At 35.9% G+C, this 20,554-nt stretch overlaps 1 protein-coding gene and 1 long non-coding RNA gene across 2 annotated transcripts; both read right to left on the bottom strand.

The window, feature by feature from the left end:
* Positions 1-73: 73 nt before the first annotated feature.
* On the bottom strand, positions 74-19,609 carry LOC148064007 (uncharacterized). The gene is made up of 6 exons (XM_087810498.1): positions 19,324-19,609; positions 17,752-18,051; positions 16,641-16,901; positions 5,116-5,424; positions 1,699-2,001; positions 74-1,166 (listed from the first exon to the last, which is right to left on the bottom strand). The coding sequence occupies exons 1-6, from the start codon at positions 19,406-19,408 to the stop codon at positions 1,066-1,068; spliced, it is 1,359 nt and encodes a 452-aa protein (XP_087666624.1). The 5' UTR covers positions 19,409-19,609; the 3' UTR covers positions 74-1,065.
* On the bottom strand, positions 6,498-8,989 carry LOC148064008 (uncharacterized). Its single transcript, XR_015713549.1, has 4 exons — positions 8,694-8,989; positions 7,982-8,101; positions 7,884-7,921; positions 6,498-7,534 (listed from the first exon to the last, which is right to left on the bottom strand). It is a non-coding gene; the product is annotated as an uncharacterized LOC148064008 (long non-coding RNA).
* Positions 19,610-20,554: the final 945 nt, after the last annotated feature.

Here is a 20,554-nt window from a genome sequence, read left to right as displayed (position 1 = left end):
TGACAGTTCAATTGACCAGAGAGGTAACATTCAGGAAGTTTATTAACAAAGAGAATCCGAGCAGAGGGAAAGAAGTTCTAAAAAATGATTCCAAAAATACAGCATAAAGGCAGGCAAAACAAAAAATCCAGAGATTTTCAGAAAAAGTGCAGAATTCAAAATCCCAGACTAACATTGGTCGAGGGCAAATACATTAATCCAACTCAAAGACAGGAAAGAACAGAGAGGTGAGCTTAAATACACAAACACAAAGAGAACAGAAATAAACCGGTTTGGCTAGAAACAAGTCATCCTAGAAACAAAAGAGGAAAAAACAAAAAGGTTAAAGATTTCTTTGGCACACTTTGGTGTTCACGTAAAACAACTACAACAAAAGACTAAATCCTTACAGAGCTTCGACAAGAGAAATTTCTTGGGGAAAAAAACAATTTATTGTTTTGTATTATGAGTACTTCAACTCTCACAGTTGCAAAGTCAACAAAACAAAAAAAATTGGTACATTAACATTTAGTTGAACGATAACAATTTGCACAAAAGGCATAGATCATTTAAAACAATATTTTGTTCTTATTTCATCTTCATCGTCTTACATTAGTGAAGTAGTAAGGTTGAGATTGAAATCAATTAAATACATTCATAAATAATACTTATTTTGCTCTAATGGCTTCGTTAAAAAACCTTATTGTTCAACCTATTAAAACACAACCAAACCTTGATTGAGTTAATAAACAAAATGAAACAAATGTAATATAAAGTACTTAAAAACATTATGATTATATAAATAAAGTGTAACATCTTCATACAGCCAGAAAGTTGTAACAAATCATTAATAGAGTTGTAATCCGTCTGTGTGATGGTAACCGTTGAGGTTGATTTCTTTAGCACAGACTCAACGATGTTAGAGAACTTGAGGCAGACAGTAAACGTGGGCAGCGACAGTTTGAAGACTGATTTCTGAGCTTCTATGTGAACTACAAACAAACAGAGCTAATGTTGAACTTTTGCATTAAACCAGACAGACAGACAGACAGACAGGTAACTCACTTAGTTATACGTAAATTAAAATTACAAGGACAAAAACAACCACGAAGCCAGAACAAGACCAAATCCAAACCAAAGCTGAATCGTGGTCGATGGAGACGATGATTGAAGTAAATTCTGAAAGTCTGCAAAGACAAAAAAACAAAAGGTTCATCCTCTGATGGAATCTTGTTTCACATATTTCTTTCATACAATTCCACTGACCAACAAGTTGAACATCTATACATGAATGAAAATGTTTTGTATCAATAGTTTTAATAATAATAATTAATAATCTTTTTTTTTTTAACGTTCTTCAATAATTTGTAGATTCATCTGTGTGTGACTTCTTTTTCTATCATAGTTGTGAAGCAGAATCTGCTGCTTAAGTCTCTCATAAGTCTCTAAGGCTCTTGTTCTCATGTGAAGGAAGGACAGAACAATAGATGGATGGAATGTAAGATAGAATTACTTGAATAATCTTGACTCTTTTTATTAACATTCAAAGAAACATGTGTCTGTGGTTTTGTTTTATTGTCACTACAGAGTTGCTGGCCTCAGGAGAGTAGAAATCTACCATCAGTGGAGAGATTTGTCTTCTGGTTCAGCGAGTTACTCATAAGTTATGATTCTTTGTTATACTTTATGCATTTAAAAATAAGGTAAGAAAATACTCACCCTGAACGTTCACCTTGTATGTTTTTTTAATGTGATATTCACCATCATATATCTCAAATGTGTAGACTCCACTGTCGTCAAACATCACATTCTTCAGCAACAAAGAATTATTTTCTTTTAAAACCTCAGCTCTGCCTTCGTACTCTGGAGGAGTCTTACAGTTTAAGTTATGATAACATTTTATAATTGAAACGTTCTCGTGTTTCCAGTAAAAAACTTGAAACTCTGTCAGTTTCAAAGTTTGAGGACCAGCCAGACGTAGATCATCTCCTCTCTTCACAAACACAGTCTCAGGATCAGAACCTACAAAACACAAGAGTCACGATTATTTCTAGTTACGTTGACGACATGTGATGAAACATTTGTGTCATGTTCTTCATCCTAGTCATGGATCCACCACCTCGTCCCTCTGGTGTCCACAGGCTTCCTCTGGTCTCCTCCTCTGACTTGTATCAACTCTAGACTAAGAGGTGCTGATCCCCATCACTGCTTAACATAAACTTATCTAAGAACATGATTGTTTGCTGACATAGAAATAGACCTTCAGGACTTGTTTGCACTAATACACTTGATTTACTACAACTGTGTTGAAACTTTAAATAAATAATTTAAAAAATCAATCTCAGTCCACTTTAAGGTGGGAGGACAGTAATCAAGATTAGAATGAGTATATTGTAGATTAACTACGTTTAAGAAATAACCCTGCAGGATGTCAGTGGTGGAAAATAAAGTTGCTTTATATATTTTAAAAAAAGTCAGTTTTGCATAACTTGGTGTTCGATCATTCATTCTCATGTCGCTACCCAGCTGTGCCAAAACTACTTCCTACTTCAGTCCAACAACATCCGGGTTCTATTGCAAAACATTACCGGACATTCTGTTTCTCATTCATTTCAATTAGACAAAATTATCACTTTCATTCTTTTAACTCTGTTTTGAACTAAGATAACAATAATATGAAATTAGCAGGCTTTGATCAAAACTATAAATAAACAACGTCACAAGTCAACATAAATCAACTCATGTAACCCAAATAAATTACACCACATATCATTCCAGAATTGTGGGTTTTGAAAGAGCAGTGTGGGTGACAAAAGAAATGGGTTATGGTGACCTCTAGTGGCCCATTTAGGAGCTTCATCAGACGATGTGGTTCAAAATGGTAAAAAGAAGTTGACAGTTAGAACAAAAAGCAACTACTATTGAAAAAATTGGCGATTCAAAGTCATGACAAAAAAAAAAAAATACTGAATTTTCTGGAAATAAAACAATAATCAGAGAATCATCTTGAAACAAATATTGTTGTTCAGTCACACGGATAGAAACATCGTAACTACATCATACTGTTCAAATAGAATTAGTAACAGACCAGAAAAATAGACATAAAGTGGTTAAGTTAAAGATAAAGTATTTGCTCGATTTATTCAGGAGCCTTCGATTTTTGGGTTGTACTGCTCGCTGCAGTTGCTATTTGCTAGCTAGCTGCAGTTGCTATATGCTGGCTAGCTGAAGTTGCTATATGCTAGCTAGCTGAAGTTGCTATATGCTGGCTAGCTGAAGTTGCTATATGCTAGCTAGCTGAAGTTGCTATATGCTAGCTAGCTGAAGTTGCTATATGCTAGCTATAATTGTATAACTAAATCAGGGGAGAAGCTAAAAAGTATTCAGGAGCTCAATATAATAGTAGATAGACGATAAAAAAACAACCTTGTTTAAGTTTAATTGATTCATTGATTTGTTGCTGTTAAACTCACTGGTTACTTGATTCAGAAATTATAAATTAAAACCATTGAAAACTGTCGACGCTCTGACAGTTCGTGCTCAACAACAGAAACTGAATTTAAGTATTTACTAGTCAAAACATACCTTGAACCATCATGAGGACACACAGGGCGAAAAGAATGAGCTTCATGATCAAGATTCAGCTGGGTAAAAAGTAAAAGTGAAACAAAGAGGGTTTTTTAATTATTAAACCACACCTGATGAACACACCTACAGCATAAATACCTGAGGCCAGGGCCGTTTCAAGGACTCCAGCAGCCCAAAGCAGCTTCCACCCCCAGAAGTATGACAGTACTGCTGTTGCATATTTTGTGGGTAAGATTTTAATATTTGCAAACAAACACCACTGTAACATCGAATCCAATATACATTCAATAAATGCACAATAACTAATACATTTAATAGAACAAACACACACATATACATACAAACAACAGTTTCTTTGGTAAAGTTTCCAATAAAAGTCTTAATATTTCATCAGGTTCCATTTTATTTGATTATTTTTGTTTTGTTTTTTTGTTTTATCCTATAATAAATGCTTCTCATTCTTGAATCATTTATTTCTTCTGATTTCTCATGACTGAGGATGTTGTGATGGCGGCGAAACGTGTCTGACCAAAATAAAGAGAGGAAAACCAAAAAGATCTCTTCAATCTTTTATCAAAGTGATTTTAAAACGTAATTGATTTTTTGACACGTTTGACAGATGTCCAATCAAGCTAACAGAAGCAACACACAACTCAAACTAACAACATCCATTGTCATTGAAATACTTTTGAGCTTAAAATACAGAATACAAGTTTAGAAGTTTCTGACTATGTCACTGAATTTAGAATTAATCTCCACGACGACGACAGTCAGTTCAATTGACCAGTTCATACTCTGTCGAGGGGAGTGTGTGTGTCTGCTCAGGTGTGTAGTCATCACGACTTTTGTGTCCTAGAAAAGAAGTACAAGTCAATGAGTGTTTAAAAGATGACAATCATGAGCTGATTTGAGCTGCAGGTGTTCCTCAGGGCGTTTGTTATGTATATACATATGTACACAAACACACACACACACACACACACACACACACACACACACACACACACACACACACACACACACACACACACACACACACACACACACACACACACACACACACACACACACACACACACACACACACACACACACACACACACACACACACACACACACACACACACACACACACACACACACACAGACCTCCAGAGGGATTAATAAAGTTTTATCTATCCATTACAAAACAAGATTATGAAACACTTTAGAATCAGTCGGATTCTAATCAAGATTCTCACCTATATTGAGTTCATATAAATTTGGCTGCAAATCTCTCTGATCATTATTACGTTTTGTTCCATCATCCTTAATTACTAAGTGAAAAATGACTCAGATTGTTCAGAAATTCTAATATTATGCATTTTTCAGGTAAAACTAGATTCAATTTTAACGTCAAAATAGGTCTGAAAATCACTTCACCTGCACAGGAAGTGAAGTGCTTGTGGGTTTTTTGCAAATTTATTTTCATAAACTCTCTGCATCACTGCAGCATTTTGTAATCAGAAAAAACTTGATTAAACAAAAGACAAATACTGAGACACTCACCCAGAACTTCAACTTTGTATTCTGCAACTTTTTCCTCGTTAGAGTCCAATGTTACAGCTGTGTAGACTCCACTGTCTTTATACGACAAATTCTTCAGCAACAAAGAATGATTTTCCTGTTTAAAAAACTCAACTCTGCCTTTGTACTTTGGATATATCACAATTTCTAGTTTATAATTTAATTTGAGAACAACATTTTTTCGGTTTAGTTTCCAATAATACTCTTCTAAGTTTCTCAAGGTCAAAGTTTGAGGACCAGCCAGACGTAGATCATCTCCTCTCTTCACAAACACAGTCTCGGGTTCAGAACCTACAAAACACAAGAGTCACGATTATGTATTTCTTTACATCAACAACATTTAAACTCAAGACTAGAGCCAACTATGCCTGGATTTAAACATTAAAAAAAAAAAAAAATTCTCACACATTATTTAGTGCAGAATAATAAGATTTAATGTAGTTTTACAACAGAGTAAGTTCAGTTGGATTGCTCCAGACTTATTGTGATTATTGAGAGAAATTTAAGTTTTACTTTGTCCTATCATGTCAAATTATTTCCCCTCTTTTTTAATAAATTTAATAAACAAAGTAAAAATGCAAATACAACAAAAACAACATGAATATTGTCTAAGTAAAATCAACGGAGAACAAAAGAAGAGAGTAAATATAAAGTTTTTACCTCCCATAAGTGCCTGAAACCAACAGAGAGTGAAGAGAACCTTCCGAATCATGGCTGTGAGCGAAAAAGGAAGTGCCTCCTCAAAACCTTCTTTTAACCGATGCAGGGACCAATAAAAAGTAAAGGAGAGCGGGAACTATCTAAACTTGACTAATAAACCATTTTATTTTCTCCTTTTTTCATTTCTACTCCAGTATAACTTGTAGTTATTTGCTGTACTTAGCTGGAGGTGTAAATACATTTGCAAAGTCATGGAACAATTTATCTTCACACTGAAACCAGAAGTGACACCAAGTGAGTTTGTAACTGGTCCAGACTAAGCCCTGGAGTCTGGTGTCAGAAACCGAGTTGCCTCCATGGAACTTCCCTTCTGTCTCAAGATGATAAAATGTAGGATGTTCCGCCTTTTCAAGGGATAGTTTATAAAATCCTTCAAACGTCATTTTCTACTCACCCTCATGTCGACTAAAGCTTGGTATTAGTTTTAGAATAATCTGTTCTCTTTCAGAGTTCCAGTCAAAAATGTGTGTTAATTTTAATGTCCGTATGAATGTAACTGTTGGATCTAAAGTCCAAGATAGTCTAAGTGTGACAGTTCAATTGACCAGAGAGGTAACATTCAGGAAGTTTATTAACAAAGAGAATCCGAGCAGAGGGAAAGAAGTTCTAAAAAATGATTCCAAAAATACAGCATAAAGGCAGGCAAAACAAAAAATCCAGAGATTTTCAGAAAAAGTGCAGAATTCAAAATCCCAGACTAACATTGGTCGAGGGCAAATACATTGATCCAACTCAAAGACAGGAAAGAACAGAGAGGTGAGCTTAAATACACAAACACAAAGAGAACAGAAATAAACCGGTTTGGCTAGAAACAAGTCATCCTGGAAACAAAAGAGGAAAAAACAAAAAGGTTAAAGATTTCTTTGGCACACTTTGGTGTTCACGTAAAACAACTACAACAAAAGACTAAATCCTTACAGAGCTTCGACAAGAGAAATTTCTTGGGGAAAAAAACAATTTATTGTTTTGTATTATGAGTACTTCAACTCTCACAGTTGCAAAGTCAACAAAACAAAAATAATCAAATAAAGATAATACATCATACATTCATACAGTCAATTGGTACATTAACATTTTGTTGAACGATAACAATTTGCACAAAAGGCATAGATCATTTAAAACAATATTTTGTTCTTATTTCATCTTCATCGTCTTACATTAGTGAAGTAGTAAGGTTGAGATTGAAATCAATTAAATACATTCATAAATAATACTTATTTTGCTCTAATGGCTTCATTAAAAAACCTTATTGTTCAACCTATTGAAACACAACCAAACCTTGATTGAGTTAATAAACAAAATGAAACAAATTTAATATAAAATACTTAAAAACATTATGATTATATAAATAAAGTGTAACATCTTCATACAGCCAGAAAGTTGTAACAAATCATTAATAGAGTTGTAATCCGTCTGTGTGATGGTAACCATTGAGGTTGATTTCTTTAGCACAGACTCAACGATGTTAGAGAACTTGAGGCAGACAGGAAACGTGGGCAGCGACAGTTTGAAGACTGATTTCTGAGCTTCTATGTGAACTACAAACAAACAGAGCTAATGTTCAACTTTTGCATTAAACCATCTCGTCACTTGACGTATCAACAGAGTCAGGATACTGGGCTAGCTGGTCGTCACCAGCCCGTCTCTGGTTGAGCTCTATGGATTCTTCGTTCAGGCGCCCCTGGAAATGAATGAAACTCTTAATATATCATCCACTGAATGAATGAAAGGTTGATACACACTTTTGAAATAACTAACTATATATAATAATGGATGATTGTATTCCATATATAGCGATGGTGACCCCTGTCATGAAGTGTTTCCATTCGACATTGAGACGATCATATGATACTGTCTTATAAATAATGACGACTAACTAGTCGCCTCATTTGTCGACGACAAATTGACGTACACACGTGGACACGTTAGCTACTCGTAACACACACAATCATATCTTGATCATTAGGTCACTCGTACTTCAAGTTTACTTTGAGGTAAACCAGTGATGGTAACAAAGAAACAACACTTACCGCTGGTTGTTCACTGTCTCTTGTGTTGCTTTGATTTCCTGAAGTCATGGAACAAATATTACTTTACAGACAGACAGACAGACAGACATGTAACTCACTAAGGTATCTGTAAATGAAAAATCCAACGACAAAAACAAACAATGCCAGAAAAAGACCCAATCCAACCAAAATCCAATTCGTGGTCGAAAGAGACGATGATTTAGGTGAATTCTGAAAGTCTGCAAAGACAAAAAAACAAAAGGTTCATCCTCTGATAGAATCTTGTTTCACAAATTTCTTTCATACAATTCCACTGACCAACAAGTTGAACATCTATACATGAATGAAAATGTTTTGTATCAATAGTTTTAATAATAATAATTAATAATCGTTTTTTTTTAACGTTCTTCAATAATTTGTAGATTCATCTGTATATCACTTTGAGAATTTATTTCACAATTTTACTTCACATCTTATCAACATGTTTACTCTTTTTTTTCTTTTTCTATCATAGTTGTGAAGCAGAATCTGCTGCTTAAGTCTCTCTTAAGTCTCTAAGGCTCTTGTTCTCATGTGAAGGAAGGACAGAACAATAGATGGATGGAATGTTAGATAGAATTACTTGAATAATCTTGACTCTTTTTATTAACATTCAAAGAAACATGTATCTGTGGTTTTGTTTTATTGTCACTACAGAGTTGCTGGCCTCAGGAGAGTAGAAATCTACCATCAGTGGAGAGATTTGTCTTCTGGTTCAGCGAGTTACTCATACGTTATGATTCTTTGTTATACTTTATACATATATACAAAATAAAGAAATTTAAAACTCACCCTGAACATTCACGTTGTAATTTTCTTTAATGCGAAATTTACCATCATGTATCACAGCTGTGTAGACTCCACTGTCGTTAAACATCACTTTCTTCAGCAACAAAGAATTATTTTCTTTAAAAAACTCAGCTCTGCCTTTGTACTTTTGATGAGTCTTACAGTTTAAGTTATGATCACATTTTATAATTGAAACGTTCTCGTGTTTCCAGTAAAAAACTCCAAACTCTGTCAGTTTCAAATTTTGAGGACCAGCCAGACGTAGATCATCTCCTCTCTTCACAAACACAGCAAACACAGTCTCAGGATCAGAACCTACAAAACACAAGAGTCACGATTATTTCTAGTTACGTTGACGACATGTGATGAAACATTTGTGTCATGTTCTTCATCCTAGTCATGGATCCACCACCTCGTCCCTCTGGTGTCCACAGGCTTCCTCTGGTCTCCTCCTCTGACTTGTATCAACTCTAGACTAAGAGGTGCTGATCCCCATCACTGCTTAACATAAACTTATCTAAGAACATGATTGTTTGCTGACATAGAAATAGACCTTCAGGACTTGTTTGCACTAATACACTTGATTTACTACAACTGTGTTGAAACTTTAAATAAATCATTTTAAAAATCAATCTCAGTCCTATTTCAGGTGTGAGGACAGTAATCCAGATTAGAATGAGTATATTGTAGATTAACTACGTTTAAGAAATAACCCTGCAGGACGTCAGTGGTGGAAAATAAAGTTGCTTTATATATTTAAAAAAAAGTCAGTTTTGCATAACTTGGTGTTCGATCATTCATTCTCATGTCGCTACCCAGCTGTGCCAAAACTACGTTCTATTGCAAAACATTACCGGACATTCTGTTTCTCATTCATTTCAATTAGACAAAATGATGAATTTCATTCTTTTAACTCTGTTTTGAACTAAAATAACAATAATATGAAATTAACAGGCTATGATCAAAACTATAAATAAACAAGGTCACAAGTCGAACATAAATCAACTCATGTAACCCAAATAAATTACACCACATATCATTCCAGAATTGTGGGTTTTGAAAGAGCAGTGTGGATGACAAAAGAAATGGGTTTTGGTGACCTCTAGTGGCCTATTTAGGAGCTTCATCAGACGATGTGGTTCAAAATGGTAAAAAGAAGTTGACAGTTAGAACAAAAAGCAACTACAATTGAAAAAATTGGCGATTCAAAGTCATGACAAAAAAAAAAAAAAATACTGGATTTTCTGGAAATAAAACAATAATCAGAGAATCATCTTGAAACAAATATTGTTGTTCAGTCACACGGATAGAAACATCGTAACTACATCATACTGTTCAAATAGAATTAGTAACAGACCAGAACAAAGACATAAAGTGGTTAAGTTAATGATAAAGTATTTGCTCGATTTATTCAGGAGTCCTCGGTTTTTGGGTTGTACTGCTCGCTGCAGTTGCTATTTGCTAGCAAGCTGAAGTTGCTATATGCTAGCTAGCTGAAGTTGCTATATGCTAGCTAGCTGAAGTTGCTATATGCTAGCTAGCTGCAGTTGCTATATGCTAGCTAGCTGAAGTTGCTATATGCTAGCTAGCTGAAGTTGCTATATGCTAGCTAGCTGAAGTTGCTTTATGCTAGCTAGCTGCAGTTGCTGTATGCTAGCTAGCTGAAGTTGCTATATGCTAGCTAGCTGAAGTTGCTATAAGCTAGCTATAATTGTAGAACTAAATCAGGGGAGAAGCTAAAAAGTATTCAGGAGCTAAATATTATAGTATAGGAACGATACAACAAAAAACTTGTTTAAGTTGAATTGATTGATTTTGTTGCTGTTAAACTCACTGGTTACTTGATTCAGAAATTATAAATTAAAACCATTGAAAACTATCGACGCTCTGACAGTTCGTGCTCAACAACAGAAACTGAATTTAAGTATTTACTAGTCAAAACATACCTTGAACCATCATGAGGACACACAGGGCGAAAATAATGAGCTTCATGATCAAGATTCAGCCGGTAAAAGAAAGTGAAACTAAGAGGGTTTTTTATTTTTAACTAAACCACACCTGATGAACACACCCACAGCATAAATACCTGAGGCCAGGGCCGTTTCAAGGACTCAGAGTAAGTTCAGTTGGATTGCTCCAGACTTATTGTGATTATTGAGAAAAATGTAAGTTTTACCTTTTCCTATCGCGTCAAATTATTTCCCCTCTTTCTTTAATAAACAAAGTAAAAAAGCAAATACAACAAAAACAACCTGAATATTGTCTAAGTAAAATCAACGGAGAACAAAAGAAGAGAGTAAATATAAAGTTTTTACCTCCCATAAGTGCCTGAAACCAACAGAGAGTGAAGAGAACCTTCTGAGACATGGCTGTGAGCGAAAAAGGAAGTGCCTCCTCAAAACCTTCTTTGAAACTTACCAGAAGTGACACCAAGTGAGTTTGTAACTGGTCCAGACTAAGCCCTGGACTCTGGTGTCAGAAACCGAGTTGCCTCCATGGAACTTTCCTTCTGTCTCAAGATCTTGAACTTGGGAGGTGGACCAGACCTGGACATCATCCATGTTGAAGTTGTGACGCTCACAAACAAGACAACGATTGTTGTTTAATCTGAAAGTGAACACTAAACACTCTGAGCTTCTCTTTGTAACTTAAAATGTAGGATGTTCCGCCTTTTCAGGGGATAGTTGATAAAATCCTTCAAACGTCCAGGGTGTTAAAGTGATAGTTCACCCAAAATTCACTCATGTTCTACTCACCCTCATGTCGACTAAAGCTCGGTATTATTTTTAGAGTAATCTGTTCTCTTTCAGAGTTCCGGGAAAAAATGTTTGTTGTAATTTTAATGTAGCGACTGGAGCGCAGTTGTTAAAAACATCCAAATACCTGTTACTGTTGGATCCAAAGTCCAAGATAGTCTCAGTGTGTTAGTTCAGTTGACCCAAAAGCAGAGGTAACATTTATTAACAAAGAGAATCCGAGCAGAGGGAAATAAGTTACAAAAAATGATTTAAAAAATCCAGCATAAAGGCAGGCAAAACAAAAAAAACTGAGATTCTCAGAAAAACTGCAAAATGCCCCTGACCAATGTAAGTCTGTGCACTTACATTGGTCAGGGGCAAATACATTGATCATCATTTCATCTTCATCTTACATTAGTTCAGTAATAATATGTGTTGCTCATGTGTAAATGTAATGTCACAAAGTTGAGATTGAAATAAATTAAATACATACATAAATAATACTTATAAGTACTAAAAAACATTGTGATAATGTAAATAAAGTGTTGTAATACATCTTCATTCAACCATAAAGTTGTAACAAATCATTAATAGAGTTGTAATCCGTCTGTGTGATGGTAACCGTTGAGGTTGATTTCTTTAGCACAGACTCAACGATGTTAGAGAACTTGAGGCAGACAGTAAACGTGGGCAGCGACAGTTTGAAGACGTAAACCACTGCCTGCTGGTCAGTGCAGGATTGTAGTGCACAGCTTGACACATTCCCTTGTTCGATGAACTCACATATGCAGCGTAAGACTACATTTCTGAGCTTCTATGTGAACTTCAAACAAACAGGGCTAATGTTGAACTTTTGCATTAAACCATCTCGTCACTTGACGCATCAAGAGAGTCGAGATACTGGGCTAGCTGGTCGTCACCAGCCCGTCGCTGGTTAAGCTCTAAGGATTCTTCGTTCAGGCGCATTCTTTTTTCAACACAAACATTGAGACTCATATATTATCTTACTTTAAATATCATATTATTATTAATATCCTATAATTTCTGTGGTCGTAACGTTTCTTCTCCACTGAAGAAAGTCGGAAGAGCAACACTTTGTTTTTACCTGTTGCTAACTTGCAATGGTCAATTCTGTAATGTGTGTTTTAAACTGATGAAGAAAAACAGCATGAGCCTCAGTCACAGAGCCTGAAGAGGCATTTCTTTGTCTCTGCGCCCGTTTCTTTTCTTGTCCACTTGAGCGTACATCGTATGAAGAGAGGCGGCATCTTCTGGTGAGGCTGGTGTCGGCGCGGTGTGGAAATCCACCAAGCTGTACGTGGGATCTTGGCTCGGGCTCGGCTCCTGTGAAATGAACACATCTCTGATCCAATCCTGGAGTTCCTCAGGGCTCAACTTCAGGTCTCTTTCAGTTTACTTTGCTCATATTTTAAATCAATCTCTGGTTTTTCAGGCTCATGATCCAAGTCTATCTTGGTCAGTCCATCAAACGTTCACTATGAGCTAATCCAGTGATGGTTCTGAAGAAACAACACTTACCTGAGGTTCTTCATATTCTGCGTCTATTTCAGCCCCTTCAGGTCTTGAAGAGCCGATTTCATCTGAAGATATTTTTTTCTCTGAAGACATAAAAAAAACAATAGCTTAGAGCTCTTGGTCAAACGCACGCACACTTTTGCTTAAGAGACAACATGAGGCGACTCACTTCACTTTTTGTACATGAAAACTCCAACAATTACAACTACTACCACCAGAACTATGACCAAGAGCCAATAAGGAGGTGGAGATGGAGGCTGAAAGTCTGTGAATACAAAAATAATGACTTATATGAATATATATATATATATATATATATATATATATATATATATATATATATATATATATATATATATATATATATATATATATATATATATATATATGTCATAAACATCTTTCAGTTTTCAACGAGGTCTTCGGACTTGAAGATGTTTCGTTTAACATGGGGATTTCACTCACAACACAGGTCTTTGACAACCTTCTTGTCACTGGTCCAGCTGACCTCGTTGCTATGGTTACAGATGATGCTGCTGTTCTCATAGTAGACTTGATGAGAGGACGCTGAGATGTTTTGTTGTCCATCTTGGCTGCAGATGTTGGAACTACAGTTGAAGTAGCTGCTGATGGGACCACAAGTCACGTTGACGTAACAAGTGTGTGAGTTGATCGAGACAAGAACCTCCTCCAGCTCAACTGGACTCACTGGATCTGGAAGAGAAAATCTTTAATTGGGACTTTGATCACAGTTGTGCAGCAGAAGCTGCTACTGAAGTCTCTCTCGCTCCAACTTCAACATGTATGCTTGAAAACTTGGGCAGGAGATCGTCTTTGGCTCTGATGCTGGTATGTAGGGCTCTTGTTCTCATGTGAAGGAAGGACAGAACAATAGATGGATTCAACGAAAGAAAGAATTACTTGAATAATCTTGACTCTTTTTATTAACATTCAAAGAAACATGTATCTGTGGTTTTGTTGTATTGTTACTACAGAGTTGCTGGCCTTATTTTAATACTTCACACATTCAAGAAAAAATAAAATGAACTCTCACCTCGAACTTCCACTTTATATGCTGCAAAATTCTTCTGTAGACTCTACTGTTGTTAACCTTCACATTCTTCAGCAACAAGAATGCTGAAGAATTATTTTGTCTTAAAAACTCAGCTCTGCCTTTGTACTCTGGATATATCGAAGCCTCTTGTATAACATATGTTTTTATAATAACTTTTATTTGGTTGTGTTCTCAGTAAAAAAATTCAAACTCTGTCAGTTTAGAAGTTTGAGGACCAGCCAGACGTAGATCATCTCCTCTCTTCACAAACAGTCTCAGGATCAGAACCTACAAAACACAAGAGTCACGATGATTTCTAGTTACGTTGACGACATGTGATGAAACATTTGTGTCATGTTCTTGCCTTCCCGGTTTTGACCCTGGTACGTTTTCTCGCTTTTCTGCCTGCCTGTGCCCTTGACCTGTTTTTTTGGATATCGTACCTGTTTGCTGTATATTCCTGGACTACCTGTGGCGATCCTCTGCCTGCTCCTAATAAAACTGTCAAGTTTTGACGAACTTTCTGCTCCTGGGTTTCCTTCCGCACCAGGACACTACGTTTGAGAAATAACCCTGCAGGACGTCAGTGATAAATAAAGTTGCTTTATATATATAAAAAAAAAAAAGGTGAGACAGTCAGTTTTGCATAACTTGACACCAAGTTATGCAAAACTGACTGTCTCACCTTTTTTTTTTTCATTAATTCTCATGCTACAATTATAGCTACAATTATAGCTATAATTATAATTATAGCTATAATTGTAGCAGTGAATCAGGGGAGAATCTACAAATTATTCAGGAGCTAAATATAATGGTAGAGGGACGATAAAAAACCTTGTTTAAATTGAATTGATTGATTTTGTTGCTGTTAAACTCACCGGTTACTTGATTCAGAAATTATAAATTAAAACCATTGAAAACTATTGACGCTCTGACAGTTTGTGCTCAACAACATAAACCAAATCTAAGTATTTAATAGTCAAAACAAACCTTGAACCATCATGGGAACACACGGGGCGAAAAGAATGAGCTTCATGATGAAGATTTAATCCAGTAAAAGAGAGTGAAACTAAGAGGGTGTTGTTTTGTTGATGGTGAAAACACCTGCAATAGAAAAAACAGAAATACCTGCCCAAAAGCCCTGCCCCACAAGTATGGCAGTACTGCTGAATATATAAGGTAAGGTAGAACTTTATTGATGAAATTGTTTTTTCCCAATAGCCACAGCAAATACAGAAATTTTTCATAAAAAATAAATCAAAAATAAAATAAGAACAAAGAGAAATAATAAGATGATACAATCCAAGTCTAAAGATAAAGAACATAGATCAAAGAAAAATAAAAAAGACAAAGGATACAAGAATTAACATAGAATAGAACATCATGATACTTTTACTTCACTCATGCCCCCAAACTCATTGTACAATTTAATAGCCTGAGGAATGAATGAGTCCCTGAGTCTATTTGTTTTGCAACTGGGAAGGAGCATTCGTGCACTATAATATACAAAATATAATGTGTAATATATAAATTTGCAAACACACACCACTGTAACATCGAATCCAATATACATTCAATAAATGCACAATAACTAATACATTTAATAGAAAAAACACAAACATATATACATACACACAACACTTTCTTTGGTAAAGTTTCCAGTAAAAGTCTTAATATCTCATCAGGTTCCTTTTTTTAATCTTTGTCTTTTTTTAATTTATGTATTCGTTTTATCCTATAAAAAAATGCTTCTCATTCTTGAATCATTTTTTATTTCTCATGACTGAGGATGTTGTGATGGCGGCGAAACGTGTCTGACCAAAATAAAGAGAGGAAAACCAAAAAGATCTCTTCAATAATTAATCAACTTTTTTTTTTAATGTAATTGTTGTTTAACACATGTTTGACAAATGTCCAATCAAGCTGAAAGAAGCAACACACAACTCAAACTAACAACATCCATTGTTTGTCATTAAAATACTATTGAGCTTAAAATACAAGTTCAGAAGTTTCAGACTATGTCACTGAATTTAGAATTAATCTCCATGACGATGACAGTCAGTTCAATTGTCCAGTTCGTACTCTGTCGAGGGGAGTGTGTGTGTCTGCTCAGATGTGTATTCATCATGACTTTTGTGTCCTAGAAAAGAAGTACAAGTCAATGAGTGTTTAAAAGATGACAATCATGAGCTGATTTGAGCTGCAGGTGTTCCTCAGGGCTCAAGTTTAGGTCCGCCTTTATTCATCTACACCAGACATGGATTAGTGAGTGTGTGTGTGTGTGTGTGTGTGTGTGTGTGTGTGTGTGTGTGTGTGTGTGTGTGTGTGTGTGTGTGTGTGTGTGTGTGTGTGTGTGTGTGTGTGTGTGTGTGTGTGTGTGTGTGTTTGTCGTTGGGGACACTTACGTCTGCAGGAGACTCCCAGCACCAAGAAAACGCCAATAAGCACAAAGACAATTTGGCTCCACAACAAAACGCCGATCCACGTGACTGAAGCAGCTGTGAAGAAACAAAGACTTTATAGAGGAAGTCAGAGATGAAGATGGTGAGGTTGTTGTTGGGAGGAAGAACCAGATCATTGTGAAACCATCAGAAGGACGTAGATTTTCGTCACACATCTCACCAGCAGTCAGACTGCAGAAATCCAGGATCTCCTTCTGGTCCGTGCTCCAGCTGACCTGGTTGCTATGGTTACAGACGATGGAGGTGTTCAGCAGGTAGATGTGGAGAGATGACTGGACCTTCTTCTCCCCACCATCCTGACTGCAGGTATGAGCTACACACCTGATGGAGCTGCTGATGTTTTGGCAGCTCACAGTGAGGCTGCAAGACTTTCTGAGGTCTGAGACCGAGTCCACCTGGAGCAGGACTGGAGACACTGGATCTGAAATAAACCACGTCGACTCCATGTTAACAGTGTTTACATGGAGAACATCCCTTCAAGTTATCATGTTTAAGTGTTAATACTTCTCTAATGTTTCAATGTTGGGTTGTTGACTCCATAAATTATAACTGTATGCTAATTCTCTTTGATATACATTTTTGTTATATATATATACATATATACTCAATTCTAGATTTGAAGACACTTTAGAATCAGTCGGATTCTAATCCAGATTCTCACCTATGTTGAGTTCATAGAAATTTGGCTGCAAATCTCTCTGATCATTATTACGTTTTGTTCCATCATCATTAATTACTAAGTGAAAAATGACTCAGATCTTTCAGAAATTCCAATATTATTTATATTTCAGTAAAAACTAGATTCAAATTTAGCCTCAAATAGGTCATAAAATCACTTTACTTGCAAAGGAAGTGCAGGTGTACAAGTGTGTGAGTTGTTGTTTTTGATCACAGTTGTGCAGCAGAAGCTGCTACTGAAGTCTCTCTCGCTCTAACTTCAACATGTATGCTTGAAAACTTGGGCAGGAGATCGTCTTTGGCTCTGATGCTGGTATGTAGGGCTCTTGTTCTCATGTGAAGGAAGGACAGAACAATAGATGGATGGAACGAAAGATAGAATTACTTGAATAATCTTGACTCTTTTTATTAACATTCAAAGAAACATGTATCTGTGGTTTTGTTTTATTGTCACTACAGAGTTGCTGGCCTCAGGTGAGAGTAGAAATCTACCATCAGTGGAGAGATTTGTCTTCTGGTTCAGCGAGTTACTCATACGTTATGATTCTTTGTTATACTTTATACATTTGAAAATAAAGGAAGAAAATACTCACCCTGAACGTTCACCTTGTATGTCTTTTCAATGTGATCTTCACCATCATATATCACAGCTGTGTAGACTCCACTGTCGTTAAACATCACATTCTTCAGCAACAAATAATTATTTTCTTTTAAAAACTCAGCTCTTCCTTCGTACTTTGGATATATCAAAATCTTTTGTGTATCTTTTTTTAGAATATTTATTTGGTTGTGCTTCCAGAAAAAATCTTCAAACTCTGTCAGTTTCAAAGTTTGAGGACCAGCCAGACGTAGATCATCTCCTCTCTTCACAAACACAGTCTCAGGATCAGAACCTACAAAACACAAGAGTCACGATTATTTCTAGTTACGTTGACGACATGTGATGAAACATTTGTGTCATGTTCTTCATCCTAGTCATGGATCCACCACCTCGTCCCTCTGGTGTCCACAGGCTTCCTCTGGTCTCCTCCTCTGACTTGTATCAACTCTAGACTAAGAGGTGCTGATCCCCATCACTGCTAAATATAAACTCATCTAAGAACATGGTTGTTTGCTGACATAGAAAAAGTTTAGCAAAACCTGTAAGACTGGATTTACTTTTTGTAGAATCACTGGATCTAGCGACTGATTTTTATTTTAAGTGGTGTGGATGAAAAAATAAGGGTTTATTGTATGGAGTTATTATCGTCTCACAAATATTTATAACTGTACAGAGGGAGATCTGCAAATATTCAATGGTCGAACGTGAACCACAAATATAAAATTCATATATTTGTAACTTGTATTTTTTTATTTACAAAACATTTGCATTTGTAAACATATCATTTAAATTTACTTAACAAAAAAAAATGTGTAAAACTTAAAATTACGAGTGTGAAACTACATTTGTATGCTAATTCTCTTTGATATACATTTTTGTTATATATATACATATATACTCAATTCTAGATTTGAAGACACTTTAGAATCAGTCGGATTCTAATCCAGATTCTCACCTATGTTGAGTTCATAGAAATTTGGCTACAAATCTCTCTGATCATCATTACGTTCTTTCCATCATCATTAATTACTAAGTGAAAAATGACTCAGATCTTTCAGAAATTCCAATATTATTTATATTTCAGTAAAAACTAGATTCAAATTACGCCTCAAATAGGTCATAAAATCACTTTACTTGCAAAGGAAGTGCAGTTGTACAAGTGTGAGAGTTGTTGTTTTTGATCACAGTTGTGCAGCAGAAGCTGCTACTGAAGTCTCTCTCGCTCTAACTTCAACATGTATGCTTGAAAACTTGGGCAGGAGATCGTCTTTGGCTCTGATGCTGGTATGTAGGGCTCTTGTTCTCATGTGAAGGAAGGACAGAACAATAGATGGATGGAACGAAAGATAGAATTACTTGAATAATCTTGACTCTTTTTATTAACATTCAAAGAAACATGTGTCTGTGGTTTTGTTTTATTGTCACTACAGAGTTGCTGGCCTCAGGTGAGAGTAGAAATCTACCATCAGTGGAGAGATTTGTCTTCTGGTTCAGCGAGTTACTCATATGTTATGATTCTTTGTTATACTTTATACATTTAAAAATAAAGGTAGAAAATACTCACCCTGAACTTTCACATTGTAAGTCTTTTTAATGTGATCGTCACCATCATGTATCACAGCTGTGTAGACTCCACTGTCGTTAAACATCACATTCTTCAGCAACAAAGAATTATTTTCTTTTAAAAACTCAGCTCTGACTTTGTACTTTGGATATATCACGATCTTTTGTGTATCTTTTTTTAGAATATTTATTTGGTTCTGTTTCCAGTAAAAATCTTCAATCTCTGTCAGGTTCAAAGTTTGAGGACCAGCCAGACGTAGATCATCTCCTCTCTTCACAAACACAGTCTCAGGATCAGAACCTACAAAACACAAGAGTCACGATTATTTCTAGTTACGTTGACGACATGTGATGAAACATTTGTGTCATGTTCTTCATCCTAGTAAAGGAACTCAAATCTCTTTCCTGTCTAATGAGTTCTGCGCATTCGTTTGATCCAAGGAAGAGTGACATTTTAGAATTAAAACAGTCAATTTATTAATAACAAAGTATGATTACCAAATTAGGCCTTACAAGACCTTAAATACAACAGTTAAACAAAGAAATGCAAATTATTCAAATTGTTCAGAAATACCACAGTTCCAGCGCTTGGTCCAGTCTCTGTCAGTCATCCTGGCTCACCCAGGTCCTCCCAGAGAGTGGCACTTAATCTCTAGATCGTCTCGTCTTTTAAAGCCCTCAAAACACTCAAGACACTCCCATCATAAGTTAAGTTCCCCAAATCTGACTCCATAATGAACAACAGATGTTGTTTGATCTGATCACTAATCTAAACAAAGAATCTCCTGACCTCCTTCACACCTGTTATCTCCAACCAGGTTCGTGGACCATAAATTCCGTGTCTTGATACTTCAAAAGTCGGGAACATCCTTGTCTAAACAATCACGACATTTGTTACCGTGGCTTTATCCTTCCTCCCCCAATACATACAGTATGTTATCTTCACAGTCACCTTTAAGCCATGTCACCAAGGGCCATAAAAGTTAAGACACAATTGGCCAGAGCCCCTGAGCCCTGAAACTTCATAACCCCTGCTGTGAGGAAGGGAGCTGTCGTAAAACACAACACAGGATGTTCAAGATCTGAATGAGAGATGACATTATCAATGTTTAACAGTTGATTACACAAAGGACATACATTCAACTCATCAATGGATACACCTATAGGAAAGTAATTTAGAATATGTCTTCAATCCCTCCTTTGACCTCTGAAACCAGAGGTCAACCTTTAAA

The sequence above is a fragment of the Callionymus lyra genome, chromosome 16 (assembly GCF_982586985.1).
Source record: "Callionymus lyra chromosome 16, fCalLyr1.hap1.1, whole genome shotgun sequence".
Classification (NCBI taxonomy): domain Eukaryota; kingdom Metazoa; phylum Chordata; class Actinopteri; order Syngnathiformes; family Callionymidae; genus Callionymus; species Callionymus lyra.
The sequence above is the reverse complement of the archived record's forward strand: the minus strand, read 5'-3'. Positions and strand labels throughout refer to the sequence as shown.